Source organism: Fukomys damarensis, unplaced genomic scaffold, assembly GCF_012274545.1.
Source record: "Fukomys damarensis isolate Sample0158 unplaced genomic scaffold, DMR_v1.0_HiC HiC_scaffold_21, whole genome shotgun sequence".
NCBI lineage: Eukaryota > Metazoa > Chordata > Mammalia > Rodentia > Bathyergidae > Fukomys > Fukomys damarensis.
Window position 1 is genome coordinate 19,927,721 of NW_022900933.1, and position 25,401 is coordinate 19,953,121.

Here is a 25,401-nt window from a genome sequence, read left to right on the forward strand (position 1 = left end):
CTCTAGCAGACTACCCTGAAGCTCACTATGTAGCCCAGGCTGGTCTTGAACTCACAGCGATCCTCCTGCCTCAGCGTCCCAAGTGCTGGGATTACTGGCGTGTGCCACCACACCCATCGGGTGGTCTCCAATTTTAGTATATGTGCTGCCGAAGTGAGCACCGGGTGATCTCTTTTGAAGGATCAAAACGAGAGATGGAGGGAGAGTAAGGAAAGGGGATAAAAATTGAAAGAAAGAATGGAAATAGAGCCTTTGCAAATGGGAAGGACACCTTGAGATGGAAGGAGCAGAGAGGGATGGGAGGGGTAGGGGAGATGAATGAAAAAAAGAATTCAAAGGTGTTATATACAGACTCCCAATGATAAATGTAATCATTATGTATTGCAAACATGTATGAATAAATGTTCGCAGCTGGTTCACATAAACTTGTATGAGTTGGCACCAGCACACACCATGTCCATGTTCCTGTTAAGCATCACTTGCACCCCAGGAATAAGATGCCACACTTTAGAAAACACTTCTTTGACAAAATCTTTTATAGAATCAACAGTTCCCTTATGGTGGATCTAAGCAGCTTGCTGTCGACAGAATTTGTTTGGACCTCGGGTGTAGGGGTTGGTACCTGGTTAACGGAAATACCTACCCTCTTCAAAGAAGTATGGTTAAGAACCAGTTTTGCCGGTGTGGTCATCATAAAATAACGAAGAGCGATGTCCTGACGGGCACCATAGTGACCTATCAGATGTGCCAAATAATAAGCAGAGCCTTGCCAGCTCTTAGAAATTATAGATTCATTTCCATTGGGACAGAGAACTCACTTATCTTAGTTAGGTGGGCCAGTGTTTGCCCTTAGAAACCTAGTCACTAACTTGAGTAAGTGCTCACCCTTTGAATATATTTACTCTTGGCCTGTGGCTTTTCTTAACTATGCAGTTGTTACCAGTTCTGTGGTCACCATGGTTTTTAAAGTATTGTGTTTTTATACATCGGGCTTCCCCACCCACACACACTAGCAGCTCCTCCACCAAGCCCTTCCCATTCCAGAAATAAAAAAGGAGGGACCTAGTATTTATTGATCATTTTATACTACAAATAAGGTTTCATGCTGGGATCTCCCCACACCTATCTTGTTTAATCCTTCCTTTAATCATGGAAAGTGGCTGTTATTTTCTCTGTTTTCCAAATGAGGAAATAGAAGCTTAAATAAGTTAAATGTTTTTCTTGAGGTTCTACATATAGGAACTAGAAAAATGAAGAAGTTGAAGCTCAAATATATTAAATGTTTTTTTTTTAAGTTCCACATGAAGGAGGTAGAACTCAAACTCAGCCTTTTTTATTTTTTAACGTCAAAGCACTTTTTTTTTCCCTGAAAGAGCTTTTTTTTTCTTGTAAAATTTAGTAAGTGATAAGGGGTTTTATGCTCACTGCTCACCTTCTAATTGATTTTCATAAATATTTACTTAAAAAACCTAAAGGTAGGAATTTGTCTTAGGCCTTCTATGCTCAAGCAGTTGCTTGATAATTGAAAAAAAAATATGAAAAATCTGTATCTTTTAATAGGTAAATAAGTAAAAGCTAGATGTGGACATTTGAGTGTGTAAAATGTTAGCATTTAAAAGATTTAAATTTGACTGTGTGAATAGTATAAAAATGTTCTGATGTGGCTTGTGGATTTTACGCCAGTTCTGCATATGGAAAAACGAAGTGGATCATTAGGAACAGGGCTCAGCAGTCCCGAAGAACACCGGTGCTTCTGTTCGAAGGACTCACCATTGCAGAAGTCACTGAAACGAGCTGGCTTGCAATGCAATAGGATGCAATGTTTTCTGGATCTGTGACCCTAATCTTCCTCCCTGCTCCTTTCTCTCTCCCCTTCTCCAGGTCTTTGCTCTGGGGTCCCCGGAGGTGGGTTGTGAGCAGGACTGCCTCTGGCCAACACCATGACACCTGAATCTGCTACCACGCTGCACAGGGCCCTGCTCTGCCTGAGCGCTCAGCCTTTGGCCACGCCCCTTCCCTGGGCCTGCTGCTGCTAGGAGGTGGGACTTCCGGACTGGTCCTTGGCCCGTCTCTACCTCACCTGGCTCACCTTGTGGCTTGCTCCTCCTCCATCACGGCACTCCTGACCCCAGCCTTGTCCCCGGCCTCCCTGGCTGGGGCCTTTGGGGGCCTGCTGGGAGGAGCACTTTGCTGAACGGTTTCCTCCCATCCTGCGCACCTTCTCCTCCTCCTCGAATCAGGGCCTCCGGATCCTTATGGATAGCTGAGATCTTTTCTTGGAGAAAGACACTTCCTGCTTACTTCAGCCCCTTACTCGCTCACCCGATTGTCCTCTCTTCTGCTGCCCTGTCCGTCTCCCCTGTCTCTTCATTGGATTTCTTGCTCGTGTCCCCTTTCGGGACTATCTTCTCTTTCCTCCTTCCTCACTCTCTCAATATCTGTGTCTCCTTCTGTCCCCCAACTCTGTCTCATTTTCCTCTCTCTATTCCACCACCCAAGGGAGATCCTTCCCAAGGGCCGTTTCCTGGCTGGCTGCTCCTCCGGCCTCGATCCCCACAGCCACAATGACCTCCACCCTCCACTCAGTGTTCTTCACCTTGAAGGTGGGCATCCTGCTGGGGTCTCTGCTGGGGCTCTGCTTGGGCCTCGAGTTCACGGGTCTCCCTAACCAGTGGGCCCGCTACCTCCGCTGGGATGCCAGCACACGCAGCGACCTGAGTTTCCAGTTCAAGACCAACGTCTCCACGGGGCTGCTGCTCTACCTGGACGACGGTGGTGTCTGTGACTTCCTCTGCCTCTCTCTAGTGGACGGCCGTGTTCAGCTCCGCATCAGCATGGACTGCGCCGAGACTGCTGTGCTGTCAAACAAGCAGGTGAATGACAGCAGCTGGCATTTCCTCATGGTGAGCCGCGACCGCCTGCGTACAGCACTGGTGCTTGATGGCGAGAGCCAGCTGGGGGAGCTGCAGCCCCAGCGGCCCTACATGGATGTGGTCAGTGACTTGTTTCTTGGTGGAGTCCCTGCTGACATACGGTCTTCTGCCCTGACCCTGGATGGAGTACAGGCCATACCCGGCTTCAGGGGTCTCATCCTGGATCTTAAGTATGGCAACTCAGGGCCCCGGCTTCTGGGGAGCCAGGGTGTCCAGTTGGAAGCCGAGGGACCCTGTGGTGAGCGTCCTTGTGAGAATGGTGGCATCTGCTTCCTTCTGGATGGCCACCCCACCTGTGACTGTTCTACCACTGGCTATGGAGGCACGCTCTGCTCAGAAGGTAAGGCTTTTTCCACTCCTGCTCTTGCTAGAGACCTGTATGGTTTGGGTGAGGGCCAGATAACTGAGAGAAGACGGCTTTTTAGCCTAATGTTAATTGGACCCCTTTCCCTGAAGAGGCATGGGAATCCTCTGCTTGCTCTCAATGGAGAATCCAACAGATCTCAACAGGAAGTGAAGGCTGGCTGCTCAACCACAAGCTCTGTACCCCACTGGAAGGGCTAGATGAACTAGACTGCAGGGTCTGTGCTCCAGCATGGCTTCTTCTGCTGCAGCACAGCTTAGCAGGATCAACACGGGACAAGAATTGAGGTAGCAATAGGCAGAGGGGCTGTTTCTGTTCCTGCTGACCTTTTGAGACCTGAGCTCTGGGGATGGATGGGAAACTCCCCCTCCCCCTCCCCCATTTTAACTCCCATTATAAGGAGTACCTGTGCAGAAAAGGAGTGTAGATGGATTGCATGGTTCATGCATGACCCTATTGTATATCCAGTCCTCCTGTTGTGGCCCCCCCCCACCACAGGAGGGGTCTAGAGGGCAGATGAGGCATCTGCCTCTCTTTCTTGTTCTAGCAATAAGAATTCTTCATGTGAGGTTCCTCTTGAGATACAGTTGCTTTTCCTGTCCAGTGTGTTAGGTGCAGGGATCAACTGGAGTAGCCTTGCTCCACAAGATCTCCACCCTGTGCCAAGGTTCTCCAGTGACTCAATTTAGGTACATTTCCCAGAGAGATGAAAGAAGGATGCCTGCCCAAGTTCATGGGTTGCCCTCATCTCCTGCACTGAATTCTGTTTGGGATTAGAACTGAGAGAAGTGTTGCAGCCTTTATTTAACAAATACTTAATACTCAAATTCCTGGACTCCTGGTCTCACTACAGGCTTGGATTTGGGAAGGAGGGACCATGGAGGTGACCAAGTCTGTGGGAACTGACTGGACAGGTATGTATTTTGGGAAATTAGAGTGACTAGGAGGCAGGAAGTTGAATTTCTCCTGTCCTTCCTGGGCTAGGAAGGTTCTGGGTTCTTCAAGAGATGTATTGTGTACCAGTGTGGGAAGGTAGCATAGCGTAAGGCAGATCAGTGGTTCTCAGCCTTGGTTGCATATTAAGATCATCTTGGGGGAGCTTAGAAACTTCCAGGGCACACCCCAAGATCACTAAATCAGAATCTCTAAGGGTTCAGATCCAAGCATTTTATATATTTTCGAGGTTTCCCACATAATTCCAAAATGCATTCAAGGTGAAGAATCAGCTGTTGCAAAGCGGAGGGAGTTGAGGGTGAGGCTAGGTGAGGACTTGCCCCCAACTCTTAGGGTCCCTTCATTCAGGTAAGAGCCCATTTCCTGGGATTTGTAATTAATGACTGTGTCTGCAGGTGTTCCTGAAACATTTCCAGAATTCCTAACCCCTAAAGCAGGTTGTGGTTGATATAAACTTTAGATACCAGTAGCTGCTTTAATGTATTTTTAAAAAATCCAAACAAAGCTTATTCCGCAGGTGGTGGAGCTTCTGCTGGAGGCCTCACTGTAGGTCATGCATGGGCTATAAGAGAAATACTCCCTGGGCCTCTGCTTCTTTCCTGTACTGGGTTGGGCATGGTATCTCCCTTCCCGTGGATGGTCTGTCTGAGAGGAAGATGCCAGACATGTACTTTATCCTTTTAGGGCTTCTATATTTCCCTATTGAACCCCTCAGGAAGAGGGGTGGAGAAGAAGGGCGGAGGCAAACCCTAGTCCACAAAACCACTTTGGGAATGGGTGACCGAAGGGCTTTTCATGAGCAGGTGCCTTCTGGAGTTAACTGGTGTTCCAAAGCTTCTTGGCTTTGGAGAAAGTTCTGCCTGCAGATGCTGACATGATCACTTGTTTTCTCATTTACCCAAAGGATCTGTTCTGTTCTCAGAACTTCCACTGAAAGCTGGCATTCTTCCTTTCTAGGACCAGGGTGTATGCAAGTGTGTTGTTAACTTGCTGATTATCCCTGATTGCATTTTTTTGTGTTTAAAAAGAACTCATTTCCTCTGGGCAGGTTTGGATCAGCACTTTTCTGCCGGAAGAAGCTCTATACTATATATGTATATAATCTGTCTTTTCTTTCATTTATTTGTATGTGTGTGCTTTCCAATCTCCAGTGGAATTTCTTCACAATAGATTCAGTCAGTTTTTAATAGCTAAATGCAATATGTATGTTTTAATAATTGTTCTTTCTACAAAGTTCGGATCGTTTCTTGGCTGTGGACTGATAACTGTATCTGTAGAAGGCAAACAGAATAACTCATTTATTCTCCTGATACATAAATACAGTAAATAATCTCTGTCCTAACAGTAACATTTGCCTGGCCTGGAGCAGATCGACACAAAAGTGAGGACAGATGTTGGGGGAGGTGACAGAATTTACTGTCGGTACTTTGAAGCCTGTTGATTCCAGTAATTGTCCTCATGTCAAATCAATCACAGAGTACACCAGACTATTAGAAAACATCCATTGCCTCCACACATAGTTAATTTTTAGAGAGTAAATGAAAAACTCACTGTAAAACGGTAAGGGAAAAATCACAGCAGCTGCTATGTGTGAAGCATATTTGCTTAAAACAAAATAAACAATCTAAACAAATGCTTGTCCACTTTCTTAAAGATGATGAGGTGGGAGTGAGTATTGAAAATGCAACTGCCCCTTCAGTTGCACACAGCATAGAACTGAAACACTAGGACTTACTGCTGACAGTGTGTTCTCTGTATATCCCAACCTGCAGGATAGGCTTTGCCGTTTGATTGTATGAGGTCTTGCACCTGGCATGGAATATGTTTTTACTTCATGTGTAGCAGTTTCAAGAGCAGGTTCAGCTGCGGGGGCTCCTGCAGTGTCACACAGATGTGGCCGGGGCCTGTTGGAGGTGTCTTTTTTTTGTCCTTTGGCTGGTAGCCAACCTGCATAATTGCTGTTTGTGTGGGCTGTTTGGCTCTTCACACCTTGATAGTCCCAAAATGTCTCCATGCTGCACCCCAGGAAGCGTGCACAGATAGGCCAATCTCTTTTATGTACTATGGGATGTTCTGATTTCCTCTTGGGAAGGCTTAGAAGACACTAGGGATAGTTTCTCTATGGGAGACCTGGGCCAGAAGTAAGAGATACTTCACACAGTATTCTGTCTTTCATTTGGTGACAGACTGTTAACTGTAGCTGTAGACCGAATTCTGTCCCTCCTACTTGAGAAGACTTCATTCCAAAACTCCCAACTTTGTGAATAGTCACATTGAACATCATGGCTTATGACGAATGGATAGAGAAGTGATCCCACATTTTTACTTCTGGGTGTTAAGCTTGTAAATAAAATGTTTTGGTGCTCAACCAGTAAAGGTCTTGGAAGACAGAAGAAATACAAATATTTCAAAATAATTTAAAAATTATGTATAGCTGATTCAGAATATAGTCAAGCTAAAGCATAGTATAGCATTTTTACCTGGCTTTTTGTTTAGCTCAGTCCTGTTATGGGTAGCCTTGAAGCTCAGCGACCAGTGAAGAGATATCCTGAGCTTTCTCGGCCCCTATAGTTCCTTCATGGGTCACTGAGGGTTTGTTATTGCCTTGAAATGAGTTTAAACTGGTTTATTTTAAGAACATTCTTAGTTATGAATGTGCATGTACTGAATTTCTCAACAGCCTTATGGTTGTGAAGCATTGGTTCACTGCCAACATATATAAATCTCATACCAGTTTCCCCAGAGGGTTCATTTCATGTGAAGTCAGCCTGTTGCAGGTAGGCTGGGACCAGGGAATGGAGAAGGGCTCATAGGTTGGTCTCTCTTTTTGGATCTCAGGACAGGGCTGTCCTATATCACATATCATTCATGTGAACACAATTTTAGGTTAATTCAGTGAAGTATTATGGTGCCCTGTTCCAGGGGCAAGGAAAAAAATGGTTCCCTGTCTGCTATCATTTCCTCCTGACTTGGGCAGCTGCCGAAACCCACAGCTGCTTGTCTGGAGTCTCAGCTGTTAACGTTTTCAGGTGTTTGGACCCTTTAGTGAAGCATAGCAGAGGGTGTTTGTGATGGGGGCCACACATTGCTGTGTGGAACCTGCTAGTGACCATGCCCCACCCCTCCTGCCGTCCAAGGCTGACATTCTACTCGGGTTGGTTTGATGGATGTCTCCACACTACTGTGTGGCCTTCACTTCCTGAAAGTGAATTTCAATTACTTTTCTCCTTTATTGAGAATTGTGCGACTTTCTCCCCTCTTCTCAAAGCCAGAATGAGGATGGCGTGGCGTATACTGAGAGGAAGGACACTGCTTATCCCGGGTCCTGTACTGAGGTCGAGAGACATCAGACATGAAGTTAAGGGACCAGCACTTTCCCCTGCTGGATCTTCCTGTTTTGGGCATTTGCGTAAAAACGCAGTCACCTGTCTTCCTCCTTCCCAGTGCACACCCTGCTGGAATTGTGACACGGCATTGTTCCTAATCTGTGTCAACTCTGAGTGGCCTTGCGAGGATGGGTCAGGCAGGGGAGTAGTGAGTAATCAGAAGGGAAGATGGGAACTGCTCTTTTTCCAGTGCTTCTCTCTGTTATGGAGAAGGTGGCATGGAGGCAAGGCCTTAAAATGCACACAAAGGAGGGATTGTGCTCCAGGGACGTGATTTCCCACCTAGCATGCAGCCTTGAGACACTACCAGCCCAGCCAGCCAGCAGGGGCTGTCGCTAAACCAAGCCTGAATGGGGGTCTGATTGCTCCTTTTTCCTCCTCTCCTCCTGATTACCAAGTGAGATTTCCTGGGTATGCTGTATGCTAAATGGCAGAACAGCCGCCTGCCACTTGCTCCAATTATCCCTCTTTTAACTGCTGAGGGAAGAACAATTTTTCTAATCTCCCCCCCCCCGCCCATAACATCTCTGCATCCTTTAAAGAAATAAGACCCTTCTTCCTTGTTCTCTCTTCAGTGGGTGAGAGCAGGCTTTTCCCTTTGTGGAGTCGGCCCACCAGCTGCACGCTGCAGAGGGGGTGGGCGGTGGGTAATACTTTGGTCCAAATTCAGCAAGGGTGAGGGTCAGGCAGGCATTTTGCCAGGAGCCTTGGAGTGGCACATGAAGTTGCATTTGCATTTGGTAATGAGGTACCACAGGCCCAGCGCTGGGGGCTAATTATTTCCAAGGCCCCTATCTTCTTTTGCAGGCTGCTTTGCAAAGATGGTTTCTAGTTCCTGGGGCAGCTGCCCATCAGCTGGGGCCTCTTTCTCCTTCATTAGGTAGAAGAGGTGGGGGCAGCCTGCAGACTGTGCTTGGAAGATGGGACTAACCTGCCCTCCCCCATCCTCCCAGGGCCAGGACCCCACACTCACAGGCTCCGCAGTCTGGGTCCATTGCTGCAAGACCCCAGAAATGGGAATGGAGAGAGAGCAGCTTTGGGGCAGAGCTCTGAAGTTTGGACGCCCTCCTTGGACAAAATAATAATGTTGTTATTATCATTGTTGCTATTATCAGATACTACCATGTGGCTGACTTTCTGGTGCATTCATATTTATTGACTCATCTAATGCTCATGAGTTTCTTCTGAGGTTGATATCTTGAACTAGCACTATTTTACAGATGAAGTAACTGAGGAGCAGAGAAATTTGGAACTTGAATAAATTTAGCATAGTGGCTAAGAGTATGGCTGTCGGAATGAGACTGATATGGACTTAGATTTGGCCTTGCCAACTTACAGGTTTCATGTCTTTGGAAAAGTCTTCGAAGCCTCAGTATCTTCATTAACAAGAACAACAACCATAGAGCACTTCTCTAGGTCCACACTGTTTCAACTGCTTTGAATGCATTAGTTCTTATAATCCTGTAATCACTCTGAACCCACTATCATTATTCTATTTTTCTAGATAAGGAAATTGAGGGACAGCAGATTAAATGACTTGTCTAAGATCACACAGGTAGTAAGAGGTGAAGATGGTGTTTGACTCCAGGCAGTCTGGCTTCAGAACCCACACATAACCGCTGTGTTATCTTGCCTCTCAGTAAAGTAGGTATCAACTTTATGGAATCGGTGAGGACATTAAATGAGACAGTATGTATAAAGTTATTTGCAAAGCTTCTGGGAAAAAGCAGTGGGGGTCTGGGGTCTTGGTTTCCTGATGTGTGTAAGGATTGGCTGTGCATCCGTTTGGTTTCAGAGGATTTGGGGCCTCCTCTTGAGCTATTCCTACCTCCACCATTTTCCTTTACCCCACTTTGAAGGGCGGCATTTCAGAAGTAAAAGGGGCATTTCAGAAAGGCCTGAAACCCAGTATCATTGCCATATTCTTCCAGCCAAGAGCTCAGAGTTTCTGAGGATGGTTGTGACTGTTGAATACTAATCACAGCTCTCTGCCTGCAAATATGTGGTGCTTTGGCCCCCACAGCAACTCAGAAAGGCAGGAGGGCAGGCCTTGCTATCCTGCTGAATATGTGAGGAGACCCAGCCTGAGGTGTCACTGAACATGTCTTGGGATAGGCAGTGAGAGGGTAAGCTTAGGTGCTGACTATTTGGCAAGTGTCTCTAGAAACAGAGTCCAGATCCCCAACACAACATTCAATTCTGCTCTTAGCTCCTTTCATTAATGCAAATGGTCTGTGTCCCCATTGTGAGATAGAGCACTGCCTCCCTGGATGCCGGTGATAAGCAGAATGTCAAACTCCTGGTGCAGGAGGTTATCAGCTTGACCAGTCCCAGGAGCCTTGCTCCTTCCAGTCTTAGGGAGCAGCAGAGTATGGGAAAGGATGAAAACGGATGAATATGAGTATTTAATTCATACTGCAAGACCCTGATTTACAGCGAAGTGACTGAGGATTGGACCCAAGGGTCTGAAGGACACAGGAGCATAGCCACCAATGCTGGAGAATGGCAGGATGGAGAGACCTCTTCAGACTCACCTTTGCTTTCCTAGGAACCAGGAACAGCCTAGCATGCTGCTCAGGACTGGTGGTAAAGGATGGAGCTCCTGGATGACTCTGCCCATCTCCTTTTGGTGCTCCTGCTGCCTCCTGCTTCTCTTCATACACAACAAAACCAAAATCTTTCTCTCCATGTTTGTTCTTTTCTTTTGCTTGGTGTGTGTCTGGGGGAGGGGGAGAGTATTACAGAGGTGAGTTTACCATGAAGCTGAACTTTTCTTTCACGTGTCCTCACTGGCATGGGCTCCTCCTGAGGCCCTGCACCTAATTTTGTAGTTTTGATATTTTTTTCTTAAGGATCTCCAAATATCATAAGCTTCAGAGCTCATCTCTGTGGATGGACCTCTGTGAAGAAGCCCTGTTGCTGTCTGGTGCCAGCAATGTTGTTCTGGGTGCATGTGTGATTCCCTCCAGCCAGTGACCCTTCATCACAGACACAGTTTCCACTGCATAACTCCGAGATAATAATTGCTCGGATTCTTAAAGAGGTTGGGGAGTCATGCCTAGGGGGTGTGGGAAGCTGAAGAAGATCGAGGACTATCTCTGGAATTTATGGTGAGATTAGGAGACATCAGTAGGCTGAGTGAAGGGAGGAAATATTTGCTGGAGTTTCATAGGAGCTCAGGGTATTCAAATGGTGGGGTAACTCCACTCATCGTCTGCGGTTTCTCCAGCTGCACTGGAGACATTAGGTTTGTCTGGTTCACTGGAGATCTGTGTTGCAGGTGACAGGCTGTAACTGGCAGAGGGAAGGACAAAGCACAGCTCTGCAGGCCTGTCTCCGTGATCCATTTGAGAAGCGATGTTGTCAGTGGGTTGTCATTACAAATGGTCTTCTCCAGAAATTGGTGTCTTTGGGTGACCTATTTAAAAGCCATGTGGATCCCCCTTTAAATGTTTCATAGTCTATATCTGCTTTTAAACCTTGATGTGTGTCCACAATGTTCCTGAATAATGCATTTTCCAAAGTTGTCTTTTCTTTTTTTTTTTATGCAGGCCTAGTAGCTTTGAAAACAAGTTGATCTCATAGTCATCCAGCTAAACTAGCCAGTTCTACTCTGTGATAAAGTTTACTTTGTGTGTGATGCTAGAAATGGTGAGTGCTTTTAGCTCTCTGGGGGAGAGCACTGCCTTATGAGAATATCTGAGGAACTATAGGGTTTGTAGACACAGGAAAGCCAGAACTCTGGGTGATGGAAGCCCCTAGTTCAAATTTCCTAGCTGTGAAATGTGTTTAGGGTCCTTTTGGCTTTGTTGAGATTCTTATTTAAGTAGAGTAGCTTTGTAGCTAAGAAAATGACTGGGGAACTTTTCCTTTAAGTTTTCTGATGACACGCTATCCATCCCAACCTCTCTGACATTTTTGCCTTTTACCTGCCTGTTTGGTTCTCCTGAAGTTGTGCTGCTTGTCAGTGTGATGTCCTTAGGAGAAAGACTCTCTGTCACCAGCCCTGTGATTGCTGGCTATGCTTGGACTGGCGTCTCTGCCCCAGTGGGCAGTGCATTTTAGACAAGCCTATAACCACTTCTACAGGTAGCACTGAAAATGTGTGGCCTGTAGCCCCTCAAGAAGAGAAAAAAATGCAGTAAGAGAGTGTAGAGCTTATTTACTTAATAAGTTGCTTTTAAATACAAACGAGGAGCCCCTTGCAAAGAGAGATAAGCTGGAAAGCAAAGCAGAAATTACTTATTTGTGATCCAAGCAGTGGGCCAGGCAGGGAGATTATCAGACACACACAGTTTCTTCTTTTCTTTTTATTTTCTCAGGCTTCTATCTCCTGCAGAAGGTCCTGTCTCTGGCATGATTAGTTCTGTGGGGGAAAGAGGATGAAGAGAAAGTGGGTGTGGAGGGTGCTGAGCTTTGACCCATGGCATCCCTTCAAGTCTAATCCAAGTTTAGTGCATTTTCTCCATGTGGATCAGGAAAGACAAGGCTGGAGTTTAGGGAGCGGCCAAGAGCAGTAGCACCTGGTCCTGGGAGCCCCTGCTTTGTTTTAAGAAGTTGCATTGAGATTTGAGGGGTCATGGGTGCTGCAGGAATGAACTGTGAAGGATGAAGCACAGATCCTGTGATTTTCAGAGCACAGGGACACATTCACATCGCCATCTAGTTTTGTCATGTGTAATGCTCTGGAAACCAAGGTACATTGTGAAGAGTCGGCATAATAAATTTAAGGGGAGCTTTAAAGATCACTGGGTCTAACTCCTCATTTTTCATTCTCTTCTCCACTCTGTAAGATGACCTCCCCTCAAACCCTACAAAACAAAGCAAAACAAAAAAAAAAACAAGCAAATGAACAAATACCCAAGTCAACTGCAGTGTTTGGGCTTGGTGCTTTTCAAGGCTGCCTAACACATCTCTGATCAATGCTGCCTATCAGTGAGCTATTAGGACACAGTCTGCTTCCCAGTCACCTTCTCATTGTTCTTAGTTCGCCTAAAGCAATCAGACCTTTGAGATGGGCCACTTGAGTGAGGGGGATGGATGCATGTGTGGGTCCTAACATTTTTGGATAATGCTTTGCAGGCATTAACTCTCTGTCAAGGTAAACCTCACAAGACATTCTCTAATATGGCACCAAAAGTACACACACCACTGAATTATTAAGAATTAGCTGTTCGTGATTAATCTTCAGCCATGTGGGAGGGATTGATATGCAAGCAGATTTCGATGTAAGCAGGTGATTCATCCTCCAGTCGTTTTGTTCCTGGGGATCCTGCACTGGGAAATGTTCATAGTGAGCTCCAGCTCTGACTGTGTTGTCCATGCCTCATTTTACTCCCATCTTTGTCCATCTTCAGCTAGACTTTAACATCTCTGGATTTCCAAGGAGCCCCTGGAAATTCCAAATTATTCTATAATAAGACGAGAAGTCTGGAAAGCAGTGGAGTAGAGAAGAAGAAATGAGATTGGACTTGCTTGACAGGTCCATCCTGGTAGTCGTCAGGGTCAGACATGCCAACAGAAATGAAGATCTTGCTAAGAAGCCTAGTAGGCTGGATGTTTTATATGTATATTAAAAAACAGGGGGATGAAATGAAACAGTATTGAGTAGCTTCTCCTAGAAACTGGCCTTGGAAGCTTATGCCTTATTCAGAAATGCTCCCTGCTCTGCCAGGTTGCCCAGGTATACCATGATTTTGGCACTTTTGGACAGAAGTCTCCCAGGGAGAGGGTTTATGTAGGGCCGGAAGATGTTGTTCTCACATTGGCAGAGACCAGAAACCTATCAAATAAATCCCCTGTGTATCCTCAAGGGGATGAAGCTACATTTGGCTCTAGGCATTTGGCTCTAGGCCGCCTCTCCATTGACAATCATTTTACTGACACAGCAGAAAGGAAAGGGAACCCATCTCATAATTGTGTGGTTTAAAATAGGTTACTTTTAAGAGACAAGCCCATAGATACCATTTTGAGTTCAGGTAGTGAAATGTGCCTAGAGTTACTCACTTTGCTTTGAGGGTCTCACTGTCCAGCCAGGCTCTATGTACCACAATGCATGTGGCTGGAAAGTGGGCGTGACCACCTCTCACCATCATGTAGTTTGTTGCCACATGGGCAGAAGATGGTTGGTTTTAGTTGCTGTGGCACCTTTGCTGTTTGCTCATCTTGAGGTTGATTTTTCAGATTTGTGTTAATGCAGAGTGGAGCTATTTCCCCCCATGTAGCGTGTATAGCCAATGGCTACATTTTAATGTGTCTCCTGGCTCCCCTTGGCTTTCCCATCCCTGATGCAAGTTGTGATTGCTCAGCTGGGTTTTGTAATTCCTGTTACAAGAGTATACGTGAGGAGCTATTCTCTTTGGGAGCTATAAAACAGGAAACCAAGGGGGAGAGGTCTCTGTTTCTTTTGTTAATTACTGCACGAACAGGCTTATTTGTGAATGTTGTGTTGCTGACAAAAAGAAGGTGCTCAATAAATGTTTCTTGCCCCAATGAAACAAATTTTATGGGGAGCATGTTCATGGTTTATATGTGTACATATGGGTCTTTTCACATACGTGTGTGTTCAGTAACATGTGGCGGATGGATGTAGCCTCCTAGGCATGTGTGTTCAATGACATCTGTTGAATAAATCAGTCAGATGTCACCAGGACTACATTAGCCACCATTGTAAATGCTTTGTCTTTTAACATAAGAAAAGTGATGTGTTTACTGTGGGACAGTTTTTACTGACTCTGTGTTAAATATATACACATTCCACCTGGTTTACTCTACCTGAAGATGAATTGAAAAGACTACTTTTGTTGTGGTTTACAAACCAGTGGTTTTCTGTAACAATTATAGGCAGCAGCCAGCCAGGGACCATGTAAATGCTTGTGAAATGGCTGTTCAAGGCAGGCACGTTGTCACTAGAGATGGAGAGGCCCCATTAGCTCATGTGGATTCCCTGGAGAAGATGAGACTCACTGGGGACGGGATAATCGTCCTCACCTAGTGGAAGAGCTGCCATATAGTGGAGGGAGTGGATACTGAGCGGGGGAGTTGGAGGAATCAGAGCTTCAGAGGAAGAATTCTCTGATGGTGAGAGCTGTTGGAACACAGAATGTATGGCTTTGCCGAGGGAGGAGCTCTGTCACTGGAGGAGCTATAGCTGGTACAGGAGTGACAGTGGTCAGGAGCATATGCTAGCGTGCGCATGCCTTCAAGCCAAGGACTCTAGGATTCTGGGCTCTCAGCAACCAGACCCTGTTTCCTTCCTGTTTGATTGGATCCATTCTCTTCCTTTTAGGAAAGCGGAGAAAATTATTTTCTAGATCATTGGCCTCCAAAATGGGGTACACATAGGATTCTGTGGAAATCTAGGAAGGAAATAATGAAACATCTGGTTGACTTATACGCAAGCTCTTTGTAAATATATGTCTATCGGGAAGACAGTAAAACTTTTTCTTACTGAGAAATTTTTATTGCGTGGTTCAGAGGCCACTACTTAGAACAACACTCAAGTCTACATTTCTCTCTCTTTAATTGGTTATAGTTGTTCCTGTAACAATCCCTTATATCCAGGGTTTATAGCTCCAAGCAGAGATTAATCCTAAAGTATTCTGATGCCAATCATATGCATTGGGCTCTTGTCCACAGCCCTGTGTGTAGTAGTCTCAGTTAAGCTGGTCAGGTGGTTCTGGAGGGTTCAGGGTGAAGATGCTCAGCTTCTTCCTCTGAGGCTTCACTCTGTTCGGGGTTCTAACACTATCCCAGAGCTTTTTTCAGTATAAAAAGCATGGCGTGAACATTTGCTGGGGCAACATTGGAGCATATCAGAGAATAAAGTCTTTAAAGTATCTTCAAGTTCTTTGCAAAGCAGTCCTTAATTTATAATCACTTATTTGTTGGACTAGGTCTTTTGTTTACTGGAATAAGTTCATTGGCGAGACCTTTGCAGAATGAATGACTGTTATGAATCAATGTGGTCTTTTTCCTGGAGGATCTTATAGTCAAGTTTGGGAGGCCATTAGGTAAAGCAGTATAATGCATACTCAGTTGCTATAGTTTCAGGGAGAGTGTATAGTAGTTTAAATGGAGCAACTCTCCAATTGTGTGTGTGTGTGTGTGTGTGTGTGTGTGTGTGTGTGTGTATTTGAAATGGGAGTCCATAGGAGAAAACTTTACACAGGAAATTCTTGGGCAGGACTTGCAAACTTTACTTGGCAGGCTGGGAGGAAAGCAGAAGGGCATTTAGGTTAGTTCTAGGCATGAGCAGGATGCTGTTTACAGTGTTTGAAGTAGTTAATGTGGCTGGGTCAACGGACTAAGGCCAATGGGAGATATGAGCAAAGGAGTTAGGCAAAGAAAATCTTAAGTGCTATAAGGGTTTTGAGCATTATTTTTCCATAATTGGGATCCACTGGAAGTTCCTCTGTTGAGTAGTGTGATAGATTGAGATTTGAATTTTAGGAAGATGGACCTCGGAGCTGTTTGCAGAATGGATTGGTGATTGGAAGGCTTTAAGCAAGGAGGCAAATAGTGGCTACTGTGTGGTTTTGGTGAGAGAGGAGTCTGCAGTGGAGGAGTAGTGATGGGTGAGGGGCTAGCTGCAAAGATGTCAAGGAGAAGGGCTTAATATTTGGGCATGTCTTAGTTACTTTTCTCATTGCTAAGACAAAATACCCAACACTCACAAGTTAAAGGAGAATAGGTTTATTTAGCTCGCAGTTTGTAGAGGTTTCAGTTGAAAGTCTGCTGACTCCAAGGTAGGGTGGCATGGCAGAGGGCATCTCAGAGGAGAAACAGTCCATGGCAAGCAGAAGACAGCAAAAGCAGGGAAGTCCAAGGGACCTTAGAAGTTTCTTTCTGTCCCTTTTATATTCTGTCTAGGCAACAGGGCAGGCACCAAACCAACCAATGGATTAATCTAGTAATTATACACCCTGAATCCCAGCATCACACACTGAAGGTCCAGCCACCTCTGAAAAAACTCCCACCTATGACCACACGAGGATTTGGGAGGACATCTAGACACAAGGCATAACAGGTGGGCATTGATGCTTGCTTTTGAACTGAGACTACCTAGTTCTGGTATTTCCTATCTGTGCAAACTCAGGCGGAAGACTGTTTCAGTTTCACTATTTGAGAAATGGGATGATAGTAGTGCCCACTATTTAGGATTATTATGAGCTTTAAAAGAGATAGTACATGTAGAATGTCTACAATGGTAGACAATGGCATGCAATAAGCACTAGACGACTCTTGCTTTACTATTGATGATTGCCTTTATTGTTGATAAGAAAGAAGAGAAGCTTCAATGACATGCTTTTTTGTCTGTAGGTATATAGGACAAGGAAATCAGGGGTAAGTACGTTTGGGGTGAAGGTGAGAGAGGGGTAACACATTTTGCTTTGGCCATGTCCCTTTCTCCCTGTAGGATCACTGAGGGAATGTAGTGAACTGGCTTTAAAATTGCATCATTTAAGTTTTGAAAACTATTCCTGCAGTACTTTCTTCTGCCTACAGTTAAGCCATTTGAAAACATTTCTACAAATGAAAACTTAAGTCTCTTATGCAGTTTTGCACAAGATGGAGTTTGTGCCTGCTGGAACATCAGGATTCCAGGGGAATCAAGGACTCAAAGATCTGAAAGAAAGAAACCCAGAGGAATGAAGTGACTTGCCCACGATCAGCATATTCGTGTTCTGATTTGAACTTCATGCTTCTTTGAATTAAACACAAAATGCCTCAGTTAAATTTTTCCCAGAGTCAGGCACTGAATTCTTGGGGAGGAGGGTGGGTACCAGCACTAAAGCTCAGCTCAAAGCCATACACCTTCTCCTGGTATTGGGGTGGAGATTTCTCTAACTCTTGATTTCTATGAGTTGAAAAAACAAGGCTTCACAGCTGTGATGCTGGGAGCCCTAGCTCCACCAGCGATAGAAATGCTAGTAGTTAATTTACTTGGGGTTTCTCTGTCTCTGCACAAGGGCAGGTGCTTGGGATGGAAGCACAGTGTTTTCTTAAGGAAACAGAGGCTCAGCTATGGTTACCTGCTTGCTGCCTTCCTCTTATCTGACTCTCTGGGGCTGGGGCTGTGTCTGTGGTCCAAATGCTGCTTTGCGTCAGTTTTCCAGGAATTTCAGGACACAGGAATTTTCACCCAGCTGTGTTGTGTGTTGCTGTTCAGCAATCTGAAGTTGCTTATCCAGCATAAGTCAGAACAGGGAGTCTAGGGAGGAGGGGACGGCCTTCCAGTGTTTTTCTAAGCAGAAGAAATTGAGGTGTTAGGGGCCCAGCTGGCATGTGATAAGAACCAAAAAACGGAGCCTACACAGGATGCATGATCACATGAAATTCCTGAGACCCTGTGAGGTTACTTGAAAGGCACTTCCTTCAACCCCCTCTTCCAGGAAGGAACATTTATTGTAGGCCCACCATGTGACAGGCGATGCACTGAGGGAAAGAGCTGTAAACAAGACGGGCACATCATCGTGCCACTTGATTAGCCAAGAAATTACAAAAAGGAGGAGTGAAGCATGGTCTCTGTGGGTTCTGGGGTCCTTTTTTCTGCCTGGCAGAGTACTGTGAAGTTCACAGGTGAAACCAAGAGATGCCATAGCCTTTTCTGGACTCAGGGTTCTCAGACTGGCTCCCCTGGCCTGTGTCTGCCTATGAGTGCTGCCGAGTGACTTAGGACTTAGCCTGAGGTGGGCCCCAGTGCTCAGCTCTAACCACACTCCTAAGGAAGCCTTCATGATGCATGTTGATTTTAGGGAAATCTTATGATTTATCCCCTGCTAATCTTGATTGACTAAATTTAATAATTGTGATGGTTGCCTAGGTCTCCTGAAGCGCTTACTAAGTGCTGGGGGCTGATTTCAGTACACTCCTATGTGACTTCCTTCCATTCTCCCCACCCAGCCTCACGAGGGAGGAGAGAGAAGGCAGTCTCTGCCTATGGAAAGAGCCTGGGCAGTCCATGTGGACTCTGAATTCTTTTTACCTCTCTCTGCTGTGTCCTGTGCAGTCTGGCATTGGAGAGCAGTTCCAGTGGCCATCCATGACCCAGACCTTTCTTGGCTGGCCTAAGTGGGGTATCTGTGGCCTGCAGGTGCACTGCACAGTCTCACTGACCTGTCTTCTGACCTTCTTCTTCTTCTCTGAAGGACTGATTTTGCCCAGTTCAGGCATGTGCCTGCAAACAAAAAGAGAAAAACAAAAGCAATTATAACAACAAAATACACAGTAGCTGTGCTTTGCTACTGATATTTTATCCCATCCCATAGACCATAATTGAAATAGTTCTGGAACCTTGGACTGCTTGGGCTGGAATCCCATTTTTCTTTTTACCTTTTAAAACCCATGACCCCTAAGTAATCTCTTTGTTTGGCTCATCAGCATAGTCCCGTTATCTGGGAGACTTCAGTGAAGTTTTATGAAAATCTTTAACTCAAATTGTAAAAATATTCAGTTTACCGACTCCTCCCAACACAGCGTTTTTACCCTGTCCTACTCTTGGGTGTTGCAGTCCGACCTCTTTTTATGAAACTGACACCTAGAGGGGCCATGTCACAAGTGGCTAGAGAGCAAGGACCAAAACCCAGGTCTTCTAGCTCTCAGCCCAGTATCCATGCCCTTGCATCACACCGCAGAAGGATAAGTAGCTAAGGAAAAGTGCTTGGTTCAGGAGAACATCCGTTGCATAGCACAATCATAGTGATCAATCAGTGAGCTTACAAATGAGTGGGAAGCATTGGATGAAAACAATCCAAAACGCATATAATTGTGATGAGTGTTAGAGATGAAAAGAACAGGCTGATGGGCCATCTAATGAGAAACAGGGTTAGCCAGGGAGGCCTCTCGGAGGGAGTGAACAGGGAGAGAACAATAGAGTGGGACTGGATGTGAGTGTTGTCACTTGCTTGACTTAAATAATAAAGTTGATTATTCTGATATCCGTGGCAGGAACTGTCTTTCAGTTTTACGTATTTGCTTAGAATATGGCTTATGGGGATGGGTGGATGGATGAGTGGATGGATGACCATTTAGGGATGGGAGAGAGAAGGCACCCACGAGAAGGGGTAAAGGGTCCTGACTTTGACTGGCAAGTAGGCATGCGCATGGACATCTGCCTCCAGAGTTCAGAATCCTGGAGGTGAGGACCTGGGGTATGGGTGGCAGTAGAATCTCTATCAAAAGAAATCTGCCTTGTGAAGAGGGTAAGAATGAAAGACTGCTGGGACGTGAAAGCTATAGTGAGTGTCATTTGTTGCCAGTCTGAAGGAACTTGTTCCTCCAGTAGCTACACAGTATGGTCCCACCCACAGCCCTGCGATCAGCTTGAACAGTTCCAAGCAGCTGCCCTCTTTTCCTTACGCTCAACTTCTCCGTGCTGCCCTCCCGGGCCTCCTACCTGCCACTGTGTGCTTTCTCAGTACATGGAAGAGTAAGAAGTCGCCGTGAGCAGTCCACAGTGTTGTGTCAGGGACGTTTTTCTTGCAGAGCATCTAAAGTGCACTGAGCTTAGAGAAGTGGGGAAGTCTGAGGCTGGGGAGTCAGCTTGACTGCAAAGGGTTTATGATTTCTGGGGTTTCGGCTAAGATTGTTAGATTTATTCTGTTTCAGTAACTGTGAAGAGCTTTACTTCTTATCCCCTTTTTACAGGCGGGGAGAATGAAGCCTGAAACAGACCCCAGCCTACTCTCAATCCAATAGTACAAAGACACACAAGCGACCATAATGCGCTTTTACCATTTTTCATGGAAAAATAAAAAATACATAAAATGTAGTATCTTTTTGTGAAATTATACTCGATTTTTTAAGATTCTGAAATTCTACGCTTTTACTTTAAGGCTGGCTGTTAAGATGCCTATTCTTTTAAAGAGAATATGGTGCTAGAAAGCGTCACGTTTTCAGTTTTTGTTCTTTCTCGGGAAAATCAGAATATAGTTAGCCTCTGTGAGTTCCCAAAATTGCTTTATAATGCTTAAATATGTTACAGGTAAATAAAAATCTGTTAATCTGAGAACTGTTGTTACAAATGATAACTGAGTCCCGGCTCCATTTTTCTTAGGTGGAAAGTCTTTTTATTATTTTATTTGCCTTTGATTTTGATCTTTTTCAGAAAAAACAGTTGCAATTAGACAAGACCTCTGAGATCTATAATTTATTTTTATTCAGCATTTATCAAGATGTTTTGATTGCATAGTTTGGCCCTGAGCCCTTTTAACACTGTGTTGGCATAATCATAATTAGACAAAGCCTGGAACATGTTTATCAAGGGAATATTTTTCAAAAGCAAACAATGTGGGCCTCATGTTATTCCTCAGTCCATTTTCTCTCCTGCCTAGTTAAGTTATTTCTTACTTCTTCCAACTCATTTTCATTTTGCTGAATTATTTTTAACAAGACCAATTCTGTTCCACGTGTATTCTATCCTGCAGATTTGATTCATCGATCAGTTATTTTTGTGTGTGTATATACACTCTCACATTTTACCCAGATAGCTTTGACCATAGTGAATGTTCTTTTGTGGCTTCCATATCCAATTTTCTCACATCAAACTTGCAGGTCTAAACTTTGTCAAGAATGTTTGATTCTTCCTTCAATTTTTAATCAATAACAAATTTCACCGCGTGCATTTTTTAGCTGCTGTCAGTTCTATTCTGTGTTGGTTTTCTTTCTCTCCTCCAGGTCTATTTTTTTTTTCCAGGTCAGTTTTTTGCAGTTTGAAGAGCCATATCTTCTTTTCACAAGCAAAGCCAGTCCCTTTACTGACACATTCTCAGCAGGTCCAAAACATACTCGAGAGATCAAAATAGCTTCCCTTGTTTACAGAGACTAGTGACCTAGAAGCATTAAGAAACTTACTCAAGCTGGTACATAAAATAAGAGGCAAAGCTCTGTGTGCCATTTTATAATAAACCACTTCTCTTATTCAGTATAACAATGCAAAATTGGTACCGTTTTAAGAATAAACCTTTCTCCTTCTAGCTTCTACTTCCAACCCTTGTCCTGAGCTTTCATTGTTTCAGTCCACCTGACCTCCGTGAGAAAGAGCAACTGGGCCTACAGTTCTGAGCCTCTTGGCTTCTCCCTGCTTCCTAGCTGGGTCTGCCTTAAACTGTGTGTGCGCTGGGGTGACATGATTTACAAACAAGCAGGACCAAAAAAGGAAAAAAAATCCTCTCTTGTGGAAAATTAGGTCAGTGGTAGAGTTGGGGAGGGGAGAGAGAGTCCAGGCCTTGTTCTCCCATCCTTCTGCTCATGTCCTGGCCCGAAGCCATCAGGCAGAGGTGAACAGTGCTGTTGGAAGCTGATGTCTAGGGGTGGGAGGTTGGGGCAGTGTCTGTGCGTTTGTTCTTGTGTGGACTGTGTGAACAGGAGAGCAGTCTGTTTCCCAGCCACTCGGGACTCCCCCCTCTCTGAGTGAATTTTCAGGATTACTCTAAGGGGGATATTAGTGTTGTCTAATAACGGCCTCGGATTTATCAAGGGATTTGTTTGATTAATTCCGAAGCACAGTACAGCAGATAGATTAGTGTTTTCAGCCTGTGTGTTGGGTCTACACACCCCATTCTCTGCCCTTTCTAATTCATATTGGGGGAGGCTCGCCACTCCTCCTTGTGGTCTTGGCTGTGGAAGACTAGCTTTTTGGGACCCCCCCCCCCAGAGTTAAGATCGTTTTGTATTGCTAAAATGCATCAGTGAGTGTCCTGGAATACAGGTAGTCTCCGAGTATGTGCTGGATTTCCTTTATAAAAGCTCCAGTGATTTGGCCATTTAGGGCGCTGGTGCCTGGGGCTGTGGCATCGTGAGAAAACCCTAAGCTGCATGCAGATGACCTGTATTCTGGTCCAGCCAGGGAAGGTGGGGTGGGGATATTAATTTCCATCTCTTGGATTTTCTTCCTGAGTGCTGCACAGAGTCTTTTGCAGTGCTATGGCAATGATCACAATTACAGTGAACTAATTGTCTATCTCATTATTGCAGCCCATGTCCCCAGCTTGACTTTAAGCCCCAATAATACAACACTGGTGTCTTCCTTGTTCATGTGCCATCACCCCAGTGCTCAGCACTGTTCCTGGATCATGGATAGCATGCAACAGATACGTGTCAATGGAATGAATCTGTAAGATAGAAGCGAAAAACTTTTGGCATCTTGAAACTCTTTTACTTCAGAATTTCTCTATTTCTCCTCTATTCTCTCTGAAACAATCATTCCCTTCTTTCTGTTTTTATTGTTTTGTAATCATTTTAAACAATAATGCAACAGAAGTTGCAAGATTAAAATGATGGTTAATAACAGTTACATTTGTGCTTCAAAAAACCTGCTACGGATACACGAAAATGTCTTTTTAGAGACCCCCTCTCCTCTTATCTGAGGTCTAGGGTTCCTGCCATGGAACATCTGTGCCTGGATTTCTGGACTTCCTCAGGACGGGCATGTAGAATCTTGTTGAACCCTTCAGAATGGGACAGGCACTAATTAGTAGGTTATATGTATAGTTCTCAGATTCAGTCTTTTAGATCCAAATCATTATCACTCCTTGTTTTACAAGGGAACCTTGTTCATTTTAACAAAATGGGAGAAAGAGGTATAAAAGTAAAAGGAAAGCAGAAAAACTGACAAGGGCCTTAGAAGGGAGAGAGGCTTCTAACAGGCCTACTTGTTTTTTGGTTTTGTTTTATTTCCTGGGGTTGCTTGGGTCACTGGAAATTCATTGCCTCAGAGCAAACCCTCCTTAGGCAGTATCTAGTTGACCAGTATTTGGCTAATATGTGACCCCTTCCTGCTCAGCAGCCATTACTCATTAGTCACGACCCTCTTTATCTAAACCCATGTGCAGCCTCATGCTCATTTTTAACACAGTGTTCCAGGAGGGTCCCAGAGTAAAGGAAAAGAGGAACATGAGCCGAGAGTGTGGTGCCCTGAAGGTTGCTAGGTATTTTATATGCAGGTGTCCTGTTTGATATGCCTGCCCACTCTGAGACTGATGTAATGATGGATGTTTTATAGGTAGAGTTAGGCACCTTATTCAAGGTTACGTAATGGATAGTGCCTTGGTGTTGGCTCTAAGTTCAAAGCTTTCTGCATATCTATGCCTCCCCTGGGCCCAGCGTCCAGGGTGTTGATTAACCATTGGCCACTTCTGGTGGAAAGTTCTTACAGAAGGTGTCTCTCTATTTTATTGTTGCTGTCTATCATCCATGGCCACTTTACAGTTTCTCCAGGAAGACTTTGAACAATCTCTGTTGACCCTGAACTCTCCATTATTGCTAAGTGGCCACCCTGTCATGCTTACATACTGTCTTGATTTATCACGTTTACTGCTAACTGCACGTTGTACAGTCTTTTTGAGTCTCCAGTGCCTAAGTTGGAGTCTGCATGAAGTAAGCTGTCAGCAAATGTTAGCCGTTTCAATTAAACAAGATGTAAGGTTCATCATGAAAACCCAAAAGGGTGAAGTTAAAGGCAGGCATATGATAAATTGTAAGCCTTCCCAGCCATCTGAAGAACCTCAGAGCCAGCCTTTCTCAGATTGCATGTGTGAGATGTTTTTGTCCCCAAAATATATATCATCTTTGGATCACATCCCCCCTTTGCACAGTGTATGATAAGTGAGGTGTTTAGAAACCATATAATACTGTACTTGATTACTTTTTATGTATTTTTCATGTTTTGGTACTGGGAATCGAACTAAGGTCCTTGTGATTGTCAGGTAGGCACGGCATCACTGTGCTACATCCCTGGCCCTATACTCGATTATTATTTTTTTTCAATTTAGCATCTTCTAAATTTATTTGACCAGTTATTTTTTTGAAGGAATGCCTATTTCCGTGTTGCTTTGTGCTATACTTTTGTGGAATTTGTCTTTGGATTTGTTGCCCCTCACTCATAATTCTTTCTCTGAAATATGGGTCCTGAAATCCCATGCTGCAGTAGACACTGAATACAGCGGTGCACCTTAGGCTCTGGGATACTTAGTGGCTGTTCCTTCCATCAGTTTTCCACTGGCCTTGGGAAACCCATGGCAGTTTCCTGCATGGTAGTTTGCCCCATGTCCTAAAAGGTGATGGGTTTGGGTGACTGGTGAGGAAGAAATATTTTGTGATAGAGGGATGGTGCTGTGGAAATGAGAGGGCTTTCGATTCGGAGAAACTTGCGTTCAAATCCTAGCCAGTTTATGAGTTGAGTGGCCTTGAGGATATAAATTTTTCTGAGCCCGATTTCCTTGTCTATGAAGAGGGGACCGGACAACAACAAAATCTGCAGTGGTAGGTGAAGTATATATTATGTAAGGTCACGTATATTATTTATATAGCCTGCTCACATACACAATGGCAGATATATAAGAGGCCTTTCGTAAATGGCAGGGATTACAATGGTTAAGCATCCCTACAGCTGTCTTCTGGGTCATATTTTAAAAACTTATTTTATGATGTCATTGTGATTATGGATTCAACTTAATCCTCTTTTTGACACCAGGATCTAGTATAGTAGCTTATAAGGGATTGACACTCGATTAATACTTCTGGAGTAAATAAATGAAGCACTTTGTTGTTTATAGACACTTCCATATTTATAGTCTCATTCAGATCTCACAGCAGTCTGGTGATGTCATCAGAGATATTATTCCCACTAATGCTGGTGTGGAAAATGAGTCCCAGAGAGGCTGAGTGAGTTGCTTAAGATCTCACAGCTGGTACAGGCTGGACATCAGGGCGTTGGCAAGTGAAATGTATGTATGTATGTATGTATGTATGTATGTATATATAT

General features: G+C 44.6%; 1 protein-coding gene across 30 annotated transcripts in view; it reads left to right on the plus strand.

Moving 5' to 3' along the window:
* Positions 1-25,401, plus strand: part of Nrxn3 (neurexin 3) — a 1,525,607-nt gene that overhangs the window by 63,823 nt on the left and 1,436,383 nt on the right. For all 30 annotated transcript variants that reach the window (XR_004518320.1, XR_004518321.1, XM_033766713.1 and 27 more), the window contains exon 2: positions 1,882-3,273. Coding sequence is in view for 28 of the 30 variants with exons in the window: in XM_033766713.1 (XP_033622604.1) it covers positions 2,565-3,273 (709 nt within the window). In the remaining 2 variants the exon portion in view is untranslated. The remainder of the gene's footprint in view (positions 1-1,881; positions 3,274-25,401) is intronic.